The sequence below is a fragment of the Festucalex cinctus genome, chromosome 8, assembly GCF_051991245.1.
Source record: "Festucalex cinctus isolate MCC-2025b chromosome 8, RoL_Fcin_1.0, whole genome shotgun sequence".
Classification (NCBI taxonomy): Eukaryota; Metazoa; Chordata; class Actinopteri; order Syngnathiformes; family Syngnathidae; genus Festucalex; species Festucalex cinctus.
In genome coordinates, this window is record NC_135418.1 from 25,467,368 (window position 1) to 25,486,524 (window position 19,157).

General features: G+C 39.8%; 2 protein-coding genes across 4 annotated transcripts in view; one reads left to right on the forward strand and one right to left on the reverse strand.

Annotated features, from left to right (window-relative positions):
* ora1 (olfactory receptor class A related 1) overlaps window positions 1–19,157 on the reverse strand; it is a 192,906-nt gene that overhangs the window by 82,782 nt on the left and 90,967 nt on the right. The gene's annotated exons all lie outside the window — the stretch shown is intronic.
* The window catches only part of LOC144024318 (plexin-A2-like), a 121,669-nt gene that overhangs the window by 48,494 nt on the left and 54,018 nt on the right, over window positions 1–19,157 (forward strand). Inside the window, exons 5-8 of the mRNA XM_077530519.1 lie at window positions 10,814–10,914; window positions 14,912–15,035; window positions 15,773–15,926; window positions 19,122–19,157. The exon at window positions 19,122–19,157 is cut by the window's right edge and continues 61 nt beyond it. Of these exons, the coding sequence (XP_077386645.1) occupies window positions 10,814–10,914; window positions 14,912–15,035; window positions 15,773–15,926; window positions 19,122–19,157 (415 nt within the window). The remainder of the gene's footprint in view (window positions 1–10,813; window positions 10,915–14,911; window positions 15,036–15,772; window positions 15,927–19,121) is intronic.

Below are 19,157 nucleotides of genomic sequence, written 5' to 3' on the forward strand. Positions count from 1 at the left end.
AGTGTGTCTATTTACTGCTTCATTAACTATTTTACTGCCAGACGTTATCAAAGAAAAACTTTGATATGACAGAGGCTTTGATCATTGATGAAAATTGATACAATGCTTCCATCTGGTGGCCATAGTTTAGAGTGTTTTAGATTCCACAACCCATTGACCAGGCATCGCTGCACTTAGACGTTGCACTGAGAAAAAAAAAATTAAAAAAATTGTTGACGTTATTTAACGTTTATGGCAATATACGTCGTGATTTTACTGATCGTTATCAAACGTTTTTGGTGGTCAAAGAGTTAAGGCCTTTTCACACTGCACTTAGCAGTGTTTGCAACTTAACATTGTCATGTGCTGAAGGTTGGATCCCAAAGCGCAGACACAAATAAGATTTTAACTATTTATTCACATGGAGCCTGCTGCCCAGAGCCAACTGAGATAGGCTCCAGCACCCCCCGCGACCCTTGTGCGGAATAAGCGGTCAAGAAAATGGATGGATGGATATTCACATTGAGAGGCAAGGAACAAACTTGACTAGACGAGAAACAAAGAGTTGCACAGAGAGACAGTGGTAACAGAGGGTAATAATCCGACAAACACACACACTTCTCAGACTGCTACTATAGACAGTGAATCGATCTGATTGGTTGTGACTAAGCAAAGGATTAAAGATTGACATCACAAAGCTCCTGACATCACATAACATCACATAGCCTAAAACCTGTTGAAACTAGATGCTGTTACATCAATTCAAAACAGATCCATAACCAGAACTATAGATGAAATTGAACTGGTTAAATTTTGTTTTGTTTTTGTTTTTTGGCTTTTGCCGACACCTTCCAATATTGGTAGAGCATTTAAATTCACTATAAAAAAATGTGAAGGGCATTCCAACGACTGAAGAGTAGTCGGCTTATTAGTTCCCTTAACGAGCCTGAAAAACACACATTTTTGCACGCTCGTATCCTGGTGAAAACATTTGCAGTATGTTTTAGTTACCCAGAACATGCCTCCTAAATCATCGAGTATTAAATCAATAAATAAAATCAATAAATCAATAAATCAATAAAATCAAATAAGAAGAGGTTCACCAATCCACATGAAATTTGGTGGAAATGTCTATCATAATAGGACACACGGAAGTCTCAAGGACCCATAACTGAAATTGAACCTTAATTAACCATTTTTTCGTTTAAAGAAACAATTTTTGGTGACTTCCAGGGCTCATATTTGAATAAATGAGCCCAGACTGGGACAAGGTATCCTCGACAGATAGACAATGATAAATTTCATCGTTCTTATGTTTGCACTGTCCAAAATGGAAGGATTTTTCTCCCTCCAAAAACCCCCCACCAATCGTGTGGTGAAGATTACAAATTAACAGGCTAAAACATGTCTGAGCATCAACATTCAGAGAACCCGAAAAATCCGAATTAAAAATAGGAATTTATTTACAATCCTACCAGCTGTGGGAACGATCCACAAACAGGACGCGTTGCAGAAGGAATTGTTAAAGATGCAGGCTGTGTGAAGAGGGATGGGCTGCTGTTCTAATTACTTATCCATGCGGATCGACTTAGAGTGCTTGCATCTTTGTACGCAGCGCACACACACGCACGCATCCGATAGTAAAGCTTTTTTTTCCCGCGCAGCTTGTAACCCCCTTTGACTTTCCCTCGCTTGGCCCGCCATCACACGGACGTTTGTTGTTGTCGTCGTCGTCGGACATTGTATATTCCCCGCACTCGCTGGAGATAAGAGGGAGCGAGCGGCGGTAATCACTTTCCCACTGCCATCAAGTGATTACTTGGCGGCTGAATGGCAACGTGAAATGGGATTAGGTTCCCTTGCAGCCGTGAAAAGCTTGGTGAGCGCTTTGGAGTTTGCGGGGCTTCTCAAACTTTTTTTTGGTCAAGGGACCCCTTACAGGAGACGTTTTTGAACGCCAATCAAAACGTAAATGTAGTGTACCCCTAAATGTCATGAGGGTAATTAATTTTTTTGAGCATTTCATCTTTCATGACCGGCTTAATAGAAAGGAATTGACCAATTCAATATTCATCCAACGTTGCGCGCTGACATGCTATTCTCTCATCAACATTGCTGTGAAAAAATAAAAGAGGAGCTACAGCGTATTTTTCGGATTATAAGTCGCAGTTTTTTTTCATAGTTTGGCCGGGGGTGCGACTCATACTTTGGTGCGACTTATGTGTGAAATTAACACATGATTATATCATTTCACATGCTATTTTCCCACTAAACCGCAAGAGGGCGCTCTAGGCCTGTGTTGATCATTTCAACATTGCCGGTAGAAGAAGAAGCGGCGCATCGTCTACCTCCCGAGTTGGGGGAGTTGTTTAAAAGTGACACCGAGGATGAAGATTTCATTGGATTTAGTGATTTGGAGTGAAATTGATAGTTTGGTGAACTTGTTAGCATGTTTTTTATGCTAGAGTTATATGAATAACTTGTAGTGATGGGAACATAATTCACTCACGGAACGTTGGGACGAAGGGAGAGTGGGAAGGTTTTGTTATGCGGAAAAGGGGAGTTAGCCTGTTAGCTTCTAGCTGAGTGGGGAGTTGCTGTTAAGACCTCGGAAGCTGATGTCAATAAAACGCCAGCCTTTGGCTCCGTGCTTCAACACTCCGCCTCCGACTCCCTCACTGCTTGCTACAAACTCTTAATATGTTACGTCGTTACTGACATCACCAGGCATGTCAGTCATGTAACGTTAGTATACCGTACGCTTATTCAGCCTGTTGTTCTCTCTTTTATTTTAATTTTAAATTGCCTTTCAAGATGACATGTATGTTTTTGGTGTTGGATTTTTATCAAATAAATTTCCCCCAAAAATGCGACTTATATATGTTTTTTCCTTCTTAATTATGCATTTTTTTGGGCTGGTGCGATTTATAATCCGGAACGACGTATAATCCAAAAAATACGGTAGTTTACAAAAGCGCAATTTGGTCATATTTTGTTACTTTTCCGACCTAGTTAGGATAGGTTGGTTACTAGTTTCATGGCATACCGCCGTCAGGGGTTCAAAACTTCTACAGCTTCCATCAACAATATGATCTTTTTTTTTTTTTTGTGATCCCTGGTGTGAGCAATCAAACGCCTAATGACTTTTCCGTTGACATTCACCCTGCCTAACTCTCATGGACTATTTTCAAAAAAAAAAAAAAGACTTTCCCTACACCCCAGATTGAGAACAGCTCTACTGCCGAGTGTCAAACTCTGCTGAGACGCTTTTAGGAAGTATGAAGCTTTTGCGTGGAGAGTAAGGTTGTGGATGCCAACGGTATTGTGTCGGGCTCCATCTTCTAAAACAAATCGAGGCGGCTCTTCCTTCGGTGTGATAGACTGGAAGAGACAAGCCATCACTTATTGATGAACGTCGGTCGTTCAAGGAGAGTTGCAGCCTTCCTTGGAGGAGACAGCCGAGCAGCGCCAACAGTGACGCACAACAAGACGGAAGCCAACCACCTTCGCGCTCAATATTACAACAACTTTGCAGCTCTCGCCAGTTCAGTCAACTGCACACTTTGTGCCGCTTGCAAAGTCTTTAAAACATAAATCTGGTCTGAAACCCTAATTTGGAATCTTTACAGTGATTTAAAACTGTATTTAAAAAAAAATAATAATAACCCTGTCTTGAAATAGTATTTTGAAACTCAAACAGTGATTTGAAACGCTACATTGAAACCTTAACCCCGTCTTGAAACCCTACTTTGAAATCTTAATCGTGACTTGAAACCTAATTTGGAACCCAAACTGTTAATTAAAACGGTATTTTAAAAAACTTAAACCCTGTCTTGAATTCCTAATATGAAACCATAATCATGATTTCAAACCCTACTTTGAAACCGTACTACGGCTTGCCTTGAACTTTAAAAAACTACTTTGAAATCTTAACCCTGGCTTGAACCCTGTTTTGGAACCCAAACTGTAACTTAAACCCTATTTGAAAAATCTTTAAATCCTACTTTGAAACCTTCATTTCAAAACCCCACTTCGAACCCTTAACCCTGTCTTGAAACCCCAACTTTTAAACCTAAACATGATTTGAAAACCCTACTTTGAAATCTCAAACCCAGCTTTAAGCCATAATTTGCAACCCCAACCATGATTTGAAACCCTACTTTTGACTCTAGAACCTGGTTTGAAGCCCTACTTTGAAACCCTTAACCCTGGTCATTTTAAAACCTGGTTTGAAAACTGTATCATAGATTTCAAACCATTGAAAATCTAACCCTGACATGAAACCCTAACTTGCTTGAAACACTAACGCAGCCTTGAAACCCCAAATTTAACCTCTAGCCCTTAGCTTGAAACCCTAATTTTTTGAACACCTATGCTAGACTTGAAACCCGATCCCATCGTTTCCCTTCAGACTCTCCCGCCGCCTCACTCCTTGATCACCCCCCCCAACATTTTCAGCAGAGATGAGAGCTTTCTGGATCCCTGCGAGCCAAACAATGCAGACGTGGAATGAGGAGGGAAGCACGAGCAAATTTGGCTGAGCTCAGCCGACCCTCGTGGAATAACAATGAGCTCGCCCGTCTGCTGTCGAAATTTCACCTGACGATGAGGAGCGAGTCGGAGACGTTCGGCGTTTGAGCGTCAAGGGCCGTGAAAAAAAAAAAAAAAAAACATCATCCTGAGATGATTCTTGATATCCTCACAGCGGTTCAGCTTATCGCCGCGTGCCTCCAGTTTGATCACCTTGGAAGGAAAAAAAAAGGCGCACAATAACCTCAACGGGTGCCAGTCGGCGTTCTGTGAAATGACGGCTGACTCTTTAAATATCACAGAAGGCAGGAAAAAGCACTGCAGGGGTTTTCCAGGGCAATCTCTCAGAGCAGGCTCAGCAAAAACATGAAGTCGGTGGCGGCCAAGTGGCGTCTTCTGTCCGATACTTCAATCACAAGCGGTGAAAGGAAAAGCGCCGTTATTCAATGCCTCAAGGTCTTCTTCATCTTTTGGCTTTGTGGTTGGTTAGCAGATGATTTTTGGTCGTGCAGTGTATGTATATATAGCATATATAGCTGTAAAAGTAACAGCACCCAAGTACTATCCCGATTAACAAAAAACAGCAAAAAACACACATATTCTCCCAGAATATGTTTCCAATTCCCTACATCGATAGTTTTAAATGTAAATATTCCACATATGGACAGTACTTGCTCGGGCTGGGTATTGCCGCCAACCACACGATACGATACGTATCACGATACATGTGTCCCAATACTAGATCTTCAAGGCAATTTTCTTGCATTTTATAATAACAGTCATATGTATGCCTAAATGATGTTTGTTATGTTGACTGACAAAAATATTTTTGTTAACAGCTCTTCTGGTTTACCACCAAAGCGGTGTGCCTGGTCTAAATTTGCAGCTTTCACAAACACACCGGGAACATTTATTAATAGCCGATATAAGCAAAAATATCAAAGTATTAAAATTACAGCTCTAAAATGTGCTTATTTGAAATATTTGGGGAAATAAAAACAGAATTTTTTTTCCATGTAACACATTCTATTTCGTTTTTTAAACAAAATATAGGAAAATTGGTACATTAAGACACGTGCCATGTTAAATTTACAAGTAAATAAAAATTTATATTCTTCCGCTGCTTTAATTTTTCAAAATTTTTTGTCCAATCACGGGTGAGCTATTTCTGCATTAATTGAAGGCAATTAACTTCAAAGACGTTGCTGGTTTTTATTTTTTAGCTACAATGCAAGCTGCAACGGCAAAGGTTAACTGCCTATGTAAAGTTAACGGGCAATTTCAATTCTGACGCCTGCGTATCGATACGTGTATTGTAATGAGGCCCGCAACGATATATTGCCGTATCGATTTTTGGAGCACACCCCTAGTACTTGCAATGTATTGGTACTTTGTAGGTAATGTAAGATGCGTTTCAAATGCTATTCGCGTTTTGGGATCATAGTTAGGGAATATTTGTGTTCAATCTATTTATACAGGAAATTATAAACACTTTTAGAAGAGCTTCTCCATTATTCACAAGTTTTTTTTGCTATTTATGTCAAGGCTTGGTCCCGAAGGGTTTCATTGTATCGTGTTTTAAACGAGGAGGCATTTGTGTGAAACCCAAGACAGTATCAATAAACTGAAGTGGGAACGGGAAGTCTGTGTCACAGGACGCCAGTTCTCAAATGCACGACATCACCGCTTCACATAATATGATCCAGTCAGGTTGAACGAATTTCTGCACCATCACTACATAACGCAAGATATTTTCATACTTTCAGACAATGATTGTGGGATTTAAAGTGACCCTTAGAAGGTCTTGACTCATTCAGCCATTTTTAGCAGTAAAAAGTTAAATATTTTGTCTATAATTAATTGATAACTTTATTTTAATTTTTCATATACAATTAATACCTTTAGAAAATGACATCACGTTCTAGGACTCCAATCCTGGCTCAGTTTGCGAATGTCACATGACCAAACCCAGACAACAGGTAAAAAACTAAGTCAGATAACTTGGAACAGCAGGTGAGGATAGCAATGGTGAGGAGGAAAAAAAAAAAAAAAGAAGATCTGGAATAGGTATTCTTTGCTAAAAATCTGAGCTTAATGTTGCTCATGTGGACTCAAAATGGACTCCCTGACACCGCAGTAACTTCCTTCCGTGTAGTGCGAGTAAACAAGCGCTTCGATGCTGCTGAGTGTCGTACTCAACCGCATACAAAGCCAGCTGGGCACGCTCTTATTTTACTTTCTTATTATTTCCCGGCTGGACGTACATTGCAAGCAATTTCCTGATGTAAGCAATCACAAATGAAGAGTGCATTAGAGTGTCTCCGGTGCGCTAATAGCATAAGTAGGCGCTCTCTCAGGTCCGTGTTGGCAAAATGGATTAGCTCGCGCAACCCTTACACACACACACACACACGCCACGTAATGTTCTCTCTCTTTTTTTTCAGCATTTCACAACACATTTGGTTCATTCCATTAACAAAATGAGTTTGCCTCGTGGGAGGAGTTTAGGGATTTAAAATCCCCGTCTGACGCACAGTCGGAATAATACAAGAATTGTCGCGGTTTGGTAAAAAACGGACAAAATCAGCCTGTAAGTTATTGTGTTCGTTTAGAAGACAGAGTTTTTCGTACATTTTGGGGCTACAGTATAAACAGTAAACAAACGTGATTTTTTTTTTAAGCAGTGATTTTATGAGAATAACATAAACAGGGATTAAAATGACTAAATCTGTAGGTATGCACTTTAAAAAAAATAAAAAATAAAAAATACACCTGTTATGTTGTGGTTCAAAATATCCCACTTTCAAGTTAAAACAAAAAAAAAAAAGTTAGCTTAAGCTTCGCACCAACAGACAATAAAAAAATGTCTCGACATATTCCAAATGAAAACAGTTAAGATCCTTTGTAAACATATATCATATACCGGGTCAAATTGACCCAACAACATTTTTGTCGCTGTGAAACTTCACAGACTAAGAAATGGTTAAGTTCGATGTATGTGCAATGAAAATGGTTAATAATAAGATATGAACCGTGTTATTGGGTTGGTATTCAAATATTACACATCCCGGGTCAAATTGACCCATTTTAAAGAGTGTTAGTAGCTTGTTGCTATGAAATTTCACATCAATTGAAATGGTTCACTTTGACATATTTTCAATAAAAAATGCTTACTAATGTTTATCTGAATGGTTTTGGAACATTAAATATAGCCTCAAATTGACCCATTTGAAAGTTTACTACAAATTAGTAGTTTGTTGGAACTTTTTATCAACAGACAAAATGGTTCTTTTGTCGTGTTGGAATGAAAAAATAATTATAACGCACTTTTGGAACATTAAACATAGCCCGGGTCAAACTGACCCTTTTCAAAATTAACTACAAATAAAAAATATATAGATTTTTTTTTAATTAAGGTAACTGTATCATCGAATTGCTTAATCACAATCAATTTTCAACCTTCAAGTGTTTTTTTGTTGTTTCCTTTTCAAACAAAGGACAAAATTAGGAGAAAGTTTGTTAATAGAAAATACTGCATTAATGTTTTTTCCCCCAGAAACAAACATTACAAAATATATACATATATATTTTTTATTTCTTAAAGTGTACAAAGTGATCGTAGGAAAGCAAATTTAAACAAATTCTTTATCATATCGTTCAGAAACTACAAACAAAAAATAAAAATTTGGCCTTCATTGCACTTCCTTTGTGGATTTTTTCAACCTATATAATAATGTTATAATAATCATGTTAATAATAATAATGATGATAATAATAATAATAATGTAAATGGTTCGTTTTTCAAATATTTGCAAAGAAAGTGTTTTTTCTAATCATTAAACACCATTATTGAACATTATTGTTGTTCCTGAGAAACCAACCTAACAGGAGGGTTAAATAAGACAACATAATTCATCTAAAACTATTTTGTTGACCTACAAGCTGTCGACCCCAGGGGATCCCCTAGACTGCAGTCAGAGAACCACTTGTATAAAACATCTGCGCAAGTCTGAATAGAATCGATTTATTTTCATGAGGCCCAAGGACATGTGCCGGAATCCAAACGTCAGACAAGGCCGTGGCTTTATTTGCAGAAAGATCCGGAAAAGAATAGCGGCTTGGTATGGGGATGCGCCGATACCAATCTCCCACTCTGTCAAGTGGATTTTTATGGTGCACCCGGTGATTTTGCTTCATAGTAACTTTTTTTTTTTTTTCATTTCCTCTTTGACAATTGAGACCAAACACACGCGAAGTTGGCAGAGCAGCTACAGCACAACATAGCTGAATAGCGCTCAAATAAATGTGCTGTGGTTTAAAAAAAAAAAAAAAAAAAAAAAAAAAAAAAAAAAAAAAAAAAAAAAGGAAAGGTCAACCATGAAAGCGTCATCTGTGCTCTGTTAAACTGCGCTTTCAATTCCAATGCTTCAGGTGGGTCAAAATGAGCTTTCCAGTGAGACACGAAGAGCATTTTCTCTTTTGTTCTCCTCACTGAATGAGTGCTGTCGCCTTCCGCAGCGAGTCCACCTTGAAAAGTTCGCTTTTTACAGCGTGTCGTTGGCAAGGTCGTGTTGAGTCAAGAAAGAGCTCCCTCGCCTGTGGTTAAGGAAAACACTGTGGCTTCAGTTTAAGTTACCGTGCAGGATCTTTTTGTTGTTGTTGTTGTTGTTCCCATGGTTACAGCACAAAAAAATAAAAATAAATAAAAATAATAATAAAAAAAAGACACCCTTGACTCTTCGTTGTACATGTGAACCATGCGAGCCTGTAGTGTCCTTAATTTCATCGTCTCATTCTAACCAAGGTGAATTCTTGCGGTATTTGTGAGTTCACAAACTCCGGAAAATACATCTTGTACCGCTCCCTTTTTTAAGTCGAACCAATCAGGCGTTGTTAAGGGCGGGACGAAACCAATAAGCGCCGATGGCGGGGGGAAACAAACAAACCTAACAGATGAATGGACACTAGGGATGTAACGATATCCAAACATCACGATACGATATTATCACGATATGAAGATCACGATACGATAATTATCACAATATTGTGAGGGCGTTGGCGATATTTGAAAAAGATCACAATATTGTAAAAAAAAAAAGAAAGAAAGAGAGCTCATACTAAAAAATAAATAAATAAATAAATAAATAAATAAAAATTTTAAAAAAGCTTTTGTACATAATAGAAATGCATATAAACCACCTGCAATCGCTAATAACAATATTGAGGCACTTACTTGGTAATGCAAGCACACCTTGTTCGCTTCACAAGCAAATTAGGTTCCCCTTAATCTGACAATTAGCATAGATTTTAAACATAGAAGGCCAAAACATCCCTAATGAAAATTAAATTGCACTAATAAACTAGCCACCAGAGGGTGCTAGAACTGCACAAATAGAAATCAACCTGACATTTTTTTTTTAACAGGTGTGTTCCTTTTAAATATTGTGAACATGACGACGACGATATTGTGGCAGTTTTAATATCACGATATCACAATATTGCCCTTATTGTGACATCCCTAATGGACACTGCAATTTATTCTGTTCTCGCAGAATTAGTCAACGTTTCCTTGTTGAATTTGAACAGCGAGAGGCGCTTCGTGCATTTTTCTCTCTCTTTGCTCTGAATTTCAGAGCCACTTTTAAACTACACCATCTGAAACATTATCATGCAATGGTATGATCCCCCTTGCTATCATTTTGCAGCCAAAAGGTAAGGAAAGCTGTATTGAGTTGAATTAATGGGGACAAAAATTAGCATTAGCTTAGCAGCATATCTCGGAATTGATTGTTTGATGACGTTGTTGAAAACGTGGTGGTGATGGGGCGATTTGAGTTTGATGATGTGTCCATGTGCCACATACACACAATGTAGTGTAAGAAGTGCTGCATCCATGAGTGAAAATGCTTTTGTTGTCTTGACAGGCACTTGTTTTTTTGTCGAAACGCCATCCATCCATCCATCCATCCATCCATTTTCTTAAAGCCACTTACTCCTCACAAGGGTCGCGTGGGGTGCTGGAGCCTATCCCAACTGGCTTCGGGCAGTAGGCGGGGTATACCCTGAACTATAAATATGAAATTTGACCAGAAAAATTGATTCATCATAGCACTCGTTAATTGATTTCCAGTTCATCAGCTGATTTTTTTTTTTTTTTTTTTAATTATTTTACACAACTTCTTTGCCAAAAAACAACAAACAAATACACAACCGCACTGACCGCTTCAGAATACAACTGGGGACAAAGAAAGGAAACTTTATTTGACAGGTTTTATTTTTTTTCCCCCAAACCTTTTGATTTTAGGTGGTCCAGGTCCCCGTGGAAGCCTGCGATCAGTACGGAACGTGTGCAGAGTGCCTGAGCTCCGGGGACCCTCACTGCGGCTGGTGTGTCCTGTACAACACGTGAGTCGGCATGTCGAACACACGCACACGCACACACACCGTGTCTAAGGGATTAAAGGCGGAACATTGCTATTTAACAAACAGCTAGTGGAACATTGACAAATAAGAGGAAGCATGTGATTTGTGCAGTTTGAGGCGAGACAATTTGTTAGCCGCAGCCAAAGACAGGAAGGGCGAGATTTGTCTCCCATAGCCGCACATCCCTCAAGCTTTTTCAAAAATTGATTGTAACGGTAACCCACACGGCGCCCCGCACCAACAACTTAAGTACCTAACCAAACCTGGCCCTGGACCATAGGTCTTCGTACTAGTCCTTGCCCTAGAGTTTTTTTTCTCCCTAACCCAAAACACTATAGAATGATGTTAGTTGTCCTGGTACTAGACGTTAGTTCCAGTCCTTGTGCTCGACCTTAGTACTAGTCATTGCCCCCATCTTAAACCTGGAGCCTTAGATCTAGTGCTAGTTTGGACTAAAACCATCAGCTCTTGTCCTAGCCATAGTCTGTATTAACTACTCTTAACCCAAAGCCTTGGATCTTGGTTCTTAAACCTAATCATGGACAAAGATATTATTCTAGTCCTAGCCCTAGATCTTGGAACTTAGTGCAATCCCGACTCTAAACCTTAGACCTTGGGACTTAGTCTTCCTGTAGTCTTAGTCCTTGGGCCTAACACAGCAGGTCAAGTCCTAGCCCTAATCTTTAGTTCAAATCCTGGCCCAAGAGCTTACACCTTGGGCCTTAGACCTAGGCAAAGATATGAGACCTAGTCCTACCCTCAGATCTTAGTAGATGTGCTTCATGTTTGGTGATGTGCTATTGTGATAGTTTAATGTCAGATGTGTGCGTTGCCTCAAGAAAGGGTGGGGAACACTGGTCTAGACCTAGTCCTGGCCCTAGACTGCAGTCCATTAAACTAGTCTTGGCCCGAGGCCTTAGTCAACCTAGTCCAAGTCTTGGCCCAAATCTTGAGATTCAATCCTACTTTTTAAACCTAGTCCTAGTCCTTAAATCCTTGGCCCTATGTCAGGAACTTGTCCTAGTCCTTATAAAAAGTCCAAGCCCTGGTCTTAGACCTAGTCCTGCAGGTTTTAGAGGTCGCCCCCTCATACACAGCTGATTCCAATGAGCAGGATCTTTATCGGACTTGTGTAGAGCTTGCTGATGAGTTGATCATATGAATCAGGTGCGTTGGAGAAGGGAAACATCCAAAACCTGCAAGATTCCGGCCCTTGAGGACCGAGTTTGCCCACCCCTGATGAATTACCATCAGAATTAAGAAAAAGATGTATATCAAAAGCACACCCTTTACAGTATTTCTCTTTTCAAACGACCACTTCTACAACATTCTTAAGATATCACAATGTCTCATCAGTGGTGAGCTATTTTTAGAACAGGCAGGCAGGCTACTCATTTGGACCTTGCTGGCTACGTGGAGACCCCTGTAGTAGACCTAGCTCTGGTCCGAGACCTTAGACCTAGTCCTGGCTGAGACCTTAGCACTATTCCTTATACCCCTCCGGATTTTATTGTCTGGGACAAATAGTGTTGGTGTAGCGGGCGGGAGGGGGGCATTTGGGGATTAGCCGGGCCATCACAGTGGGACGTCAGTATACCCGCGGGAACATTTTGGATCCGACAGAGCCAGCTTATCTCTCTCATCTTAATTATGTGACCCCCAGGTTAGCTTGCATAATACCTCGATATGGAGCATGGGGGATTGCGGAGATTAAAAGCCTGTGTTTTGCAAGACGGCCCGCAATGTTTGAAGCTGACCTGCGCCGGAGGGATTTAGCACCATTTCATGGTGATGTGTGTGTGTTTCTGCGAGCTCTATCTTGATGAGGATCGGCATCACTTAAATTGCAGCTTTCAGAGTTGTCGCATCACCGCTGACCTTAGAGGAGGGAAATAATGTTTTGTTTTAATCTAAATTAACTCGTTTTTTTTTTCCTGGTTGCCTCCTGCCATGTCTAATTATATGAATTAATGCTGTCCACTTATCACAAAATTGCTTGGCCGCCGTTCCCTCAAGTGAGTTGTGATCCATCACTCGGCAGAACAAGGCCACTTTAACTTTCTGTCAATGGAATCCACACTTTACTATCTCTCTGGTGTCTGAGCAATTCTCACTTAGCCGCTTTTACACCACATGCTAGCAGCTTTATGTGACTACATTGGCTAAGATTACACTGCAGGTCCAAGTGCTCAGTTCCGATTCAATGGCTTGGCTATATCATAATTATTTTTTTCTATTTCCATTTGCTATTTTTGCTTTGTTTTATTGCTGTCTGCACCCTTAGACCTTGGGTCTTAGCCCTAGTCCAATTGGAGACCCTAGGCCACAGACACAGTTTAGGCTTCGTCATCTACCTTAACCTACTAGTCTAGCCCCTACAAATTAAGCCATCCTGGACCAAGGCATTAATTACATCTTGTCCGAGTCCTGGTCGTAGACCTAAGACATAGTCCAAGACCTAGACTTTAGATCTAGTCGCATCCTTAGATTTATGGAGGTTGTGATTTAGACCTAGTGCTCGTCCTGGCCCGAGACCTTAGAACTGGGTCTATTCCCGGCCTGAGACCTTGGTTCATGTTCACATTCCAGACATTGGCTGCAAACCTTAAAACTTGTCAGAGCCCTGGAATTTCGGCTTACTAGAAATTAGTGACTGACTGCTTGACTTTGACCCCTGTTGAGGAATTCTGACAGTGCAGCTAAGTTGGAAAGTGATTCCATTGCTCAGGCAATGAATCCAGTCCCAATGTCCACCTTCCTTGGAATATAACGTACTTGTTTTGCACCCACATCCATGTAAAGAAAAATCCTTGCAAACTGAGGCACTGCACTTCGAAGAATTAAGTGCTTCAATTAATGGTTACCATTTAGGGAGCACTTCCAGTGGTGGTTATAAAATGTACCTATTCTGCAGCATTCTCATAGGCTGGACTCTGAGGCTCTCTCTATAAATGAATGGACACCTGCTGAGGGGGCTGCTTGCCGAGGATAATAGAACAAATGGCCCCCATCAGACAAACCCTGATGAATAAAAACGGCAACGCGAAAAGAGTATTTTGTCGGCGTCGCTTCAGCTGATGAGCGGTCACAGGCCGACACCGGGCTCTCCTCGTAGCCGCCCTTAAGGAGCCAAGCTGCGACAGAGCCATCCCCATCCTCGCCTTTCCATCCCGGCCCTGGTAGCGCAGCGTAATTACAGCAGAATCGCCTGAGCTTGTTGAGCACCACCTGAGAGCTTGTAAAGTGCCGCCTGCCCTCGACTACGTGCGTTTCCAAATGCCATTTTTGTGTTTCAGTCTAACTGGCCTCAATGCTTGAAGCGGTGAGGGGTCTTTGGTTCAAAGCACAGCCGACTTCAACAAGTTAATGCATTAAAAACAGATTACAAAAAAACAAAAAAACTCCATAAATCTTCCTTTTAGCCATTGTGGATCTTGCGTAGTCCTCTAGGGGACAACCGTGTTGGAACATAAAAGGTTTTTTCCCCCGAATTGTTCCCAGAAAGAAGCATAACATTGTCCAAAATGCCTTGCAAAACATGAAAAAATAAGATTAGGATTAAGCATTCAAATTAGGCTTACAAACCTGGGTTAGTCTTTTAATCATGTGTTAGTATTTCAAATTAGTGTTGTAAACCAGGGTCGAGACTTCAAAGTAGGAATGTAAGACATGTTAAGGGTTTCATAAATTGACTTTTAAGATTTCAAGCCAGGGTTTCAAGTATGTTAGGATGGTAAAGTACATCTTGAAGACAATTAGGGAGACAAATTCGTGTTTCAAATTAGGATTTCAAGCCTGGTTTAGGGTTGTAAACAAAAATGATGGTTTTAAAATTTGTTTTCAAGGCATGGAGTTTTTTTGTTTGTTTTTTTAACTTCAATGTAGAGTTTGGTTCAGTGTTTTCACGGGGAACGAAGAATTGTCTATTAGGATCGATCTTGATGATGTATCAAATCATCCGCATTGTTTTGTTGTACAGGTGCTCAAGGAGGGATCGCTGTCCGAGGGCGGACGAGGCGTATCGCTTCAACACCGACATCGACCGCTGCGTGAAGGTCATCGCTCACCCAGATAGCATCGCCGTATCGGCCCACAGCGTCCCCGTGAGTCTGATTCGTGTCCTCCCTCCCTCGCCTTTCTAAGTTTGCGCGGATTACCATCATCATATATATTTTATCAACTCAGATAAAGCCGACTAGCAGCGCTAACTTTAGCTTTCTGTTTCTCAGCATCCTCCGACCTGTTGCTTCACACTCAAGCCGATCTGACTTATTGTTGTGTGCTGAAGGGTTGGATCCCAAAGCGAAGACACAAATACGTTTTTAGCTATTTATTCACATAACTTGACTAAACAAAAAGCATCGAGAATGCATCGAGAATCACGAGACGCCAAGCCCCCTTGGGCTGCGGAGAAGCACAGAGGAACAGAGAGCAATAATCCGGCAACCACACACATTTCCCAGACATCTTATATAGACAGTAAATCGATCCCATTGGTTGTGGCGAGACATGTGGGTCCCAGTACTGACATGGAATTGTCTGATTGGCTGTTGACCCAGTATCGCGATTAAAGATCACATAGTTCTTACATCACATAGCATTAAAGATTATTGACACCACATAACATCACATAGCATTAAAGATTCTTCGCATCACATAGCCCAAAACTAGTTGAAACTTGATGATGGTTACATCAGTACAAAACAGACACTTGACCTCACACCCAACAGGTCATGAACTCAACTCAAACTTAACCCAGGCGTGACCCCAGACATGAGACAAGACCCAAACATTACTCCTGCATGACCCGAGTCATGACACTTATCTGCCCTTTTCCTAGCTGCTCCTGGAGGTGAACAACGTTCCGGACCTTTCGGTGGGAATCACCTGTTCCTTTGGGCAGCAGGCCAAGGTGGACGGCCACGTTAATGGCAACAGGGTCATGTGTCTGTCCCCGGCTGGGAAAGAGGTGCCGCTGATACCAGAAGGACAAGGTGCGCTTGAATGAAAGATTTGTTATTACAAATTATGATGTGACCATAAAAAAATGTTCAACAGAGCAGTCGGATTCCAATGATTGCTTGTGAGGTAGTTTGGGTGTATAATGCATTCTTTTAACTGCTTTGCAATTTGGACAGTAGAGCAGTTTGGGAAGGTAAACTTCTGGAGTCTTTGAGACCCCACTAAGCAGGAGATGTTCGCCCCACAGTAGTGGTGTGTGATACTGGAAATTCTGGCATCGATCTGATAAAGTAAATACAGGGCCAGTATCACCGATACCGATAGCGATCGATTCGTTTTGAAAATGTATGTATATAAATGTATATATATTAGGCCTGGAACGGTTCACTAAATCCACGGTTCGGTTCGGTTTTCGGTTTTGTGCTGACGGTTTTCGGTTCAGTTCGGTATGCAGTGACTTTAAAAAATAAAATAAAATAAATCTAAATGTCATGGAATAAAAAAAAATAAAAATAAAATAAATTTAAAAAAAAGAGTATATTATTCACAGCTAATTAATTAATTATTTTTTTTAATTATTATTATTACTATTATTATTATTGTATTATAATTTAAATTATTATTCAATTTATGCCAGTGGCATATAGTGGCAGGCATAACAAATAACTGAAGGTAAAACCAACCTGGTTGCCATTCATACAATTGACAAAGTCATGGTTACCTGCAAATATGCAGCTTTGTATATATAATATACTATATACTATATAAGCCCAGATTTCACACTAGGTATATTTGTGACTAAACAGAGTTAAGATAATTATTTTAGGATGCAAACTTTTTATTTATTTAATTTTGGTGTACTGTGAGGTTTTTCTTCACTTATAAGTGCCTTTGCTGCACAGGTTTAAAAAAAGCTTTTCCTGGTTGATTTGTATTTTTTTTTTCTACTTATTTGTAATTGACCGTTTTATTTAATGTGTGCTTCCATTTCTGCCCACCACTACCCCAGGAGCACCCAGACTGCAATTTGGTGCTTGTGCCAAGTCACCACTGGCTAGATTAACCTAATTGTGATTCCCTTAAAAGCAGAACAACTCACTCGTTAACATATTTTCGGAAATAGACTGGTCACAAAAAAATGTACTCTTGATGGGTGTGAAGGCACTAACCTAATATGTGCTTTAAAAGATGATAGCGCAGTATAACATCAACATTACATGGCATTCACTTTCTTTCATTCTGGGGTGGTGATGTTGCATCTTTTGAAGAAGCTTAACCAACTACTGTGTGTGCGTGTGCATGTGCGTGTGTGTGGCAAGTAATTACAAGTAAGAGCAAACTTTAATGGATTGTAAAAACGCTCACTGCAGTTCTCTCGGGAGCGTGTGCTTATGTGTGCGTTTGCGAGTCTGGAGCCGATAAGCTGAAGTTAAAGTCCTGCTGAATCCACAGTTCCAAGTTGGGACACGATGCCCGGCCGTGATATTAATACGAGAGACATGAACAAAGGACCGAGCTGATTTTTTTTGTTTTGTTTAATATGCAAATAGTTTGTCCTCCGAGTGCAGTAATCCTCTCAAGTTTTCACCTTACAGAAATACGAAAAGGCAGACGCCAGGTGGCTCTTTATAGTGGAGAGATAAAAAAAAAATAAAAAAATAAAAAAGGTACTGAACATTTTTGTTTCTCGTTTGCCCACCCTCCCTCTTTTTTTTTTTCCGTTTAGCCTTTTTATCCGACCTCCTCCTCACCTCTCTTTGACGCTCTTTTTTTTCCATATTTTTGGCTGGATTGACACAGCAGGTCCAAGTGTCCAATTAAGGTTTGAAGCCGATACACCGCGGTTGTGTTTATTGACGAAACATGAAATAAGCCGCATGCGCAAATGCCCAAATTACATTTTGACAACATGCAAGGAAACAATAATACATTTTTAATAGAAATATTAATTGTACATAATGTTGACAGTGGAAGTTCTTTTTTTTTTTTTAATAAGTTTATCTTCGTGTTTGGGTTGCGTGTATATACGTAACACTGAGTGCAGTCGGAAGTAGGGATGTAACGATATTCAAACATCACGATACGATAATATCACTATATGAAGGCCACGACACGATAATTATCACGATATTGTCGGGAGGATGGCGATACAAAAAAAGTCACAATATTGTAAAAAATAAAATAAAAATGAGCTCATACTAAAAACTGTCACTATTGTGCTTTTGTGCAACACAGCAATGAAAAATATTATAAAAATATAAATACATATAAAAAAATATATATAAATAATGCTAATGCAAGCACACAATGAGTTCCTCCACATATTGACTCTGTTCACAAGCATATTACGTTCTCCTTCATCTGACCATTAGCGTGGATTTTAAACAGAAGGGCCAAAACATGCCTTGTGAAAATTAAAAATAAATAAATAAAAATAGCCACCGGAGGGTGCTAGAACTGCACATTTTTATTTTTATTTTTTAACAGATGTGGTGCTTTTACTATCGTGACATGACAATGACGATATATTGTGGAAGATTTAATATCGCGATATCAGGATATAGCCAGTATCATTACAACCAACCCTAGTCGGACTCGGAAGTGTCATAAATTAAGTACACACACATTTTTTTTATGTTAATTTATATGTTAAATATACAAATACAAAAACAAAACAGACATTTTATGTTCAATTCATCTTACATTACACTTAAAAATAAGTCTTACAAAAGCGTAGCACAAGTGTGCATATGTATGCACGTGCTGATAACGCTCATAAAATTTCTCCCAATAATTTGTTAATCTTAGCTCACTCTGACATGCAGAGCTTTTGTCTCAAGTGAGTTGCTTCACTCCAACATAGTTCCTTGGCACCAAAGTACTATTATCCTAGTAAAATGGGATTTGGCACGATCTTGTGGCATTTTACCAAAGAAGAAAAACAGAAAGGTGAGTTTTTCGGCGTATAGCATGTGATAGGATTTCCAAAAAAAAAAAAAAAAAACATGCAAAGATGAGCTTGACAGTTAGTCTGCTTTTCCTGCTGCACTCACATTGGCAAATACCCAATATGCATCTGAATACATTTTGATTACAAACTAAAGATATCTGATTTCATGTTTTCTATTTATGTTACCATGACTTATATCCTAATCATGCCACTTGATTACATAAAAAAAAAAAAAAAAAAACTGAATTGCTGGACATCTAATTCTCTCCCCTATCAGACTGGGCAGGTGTGGAGTTGAGGCTGAACTCCAAAG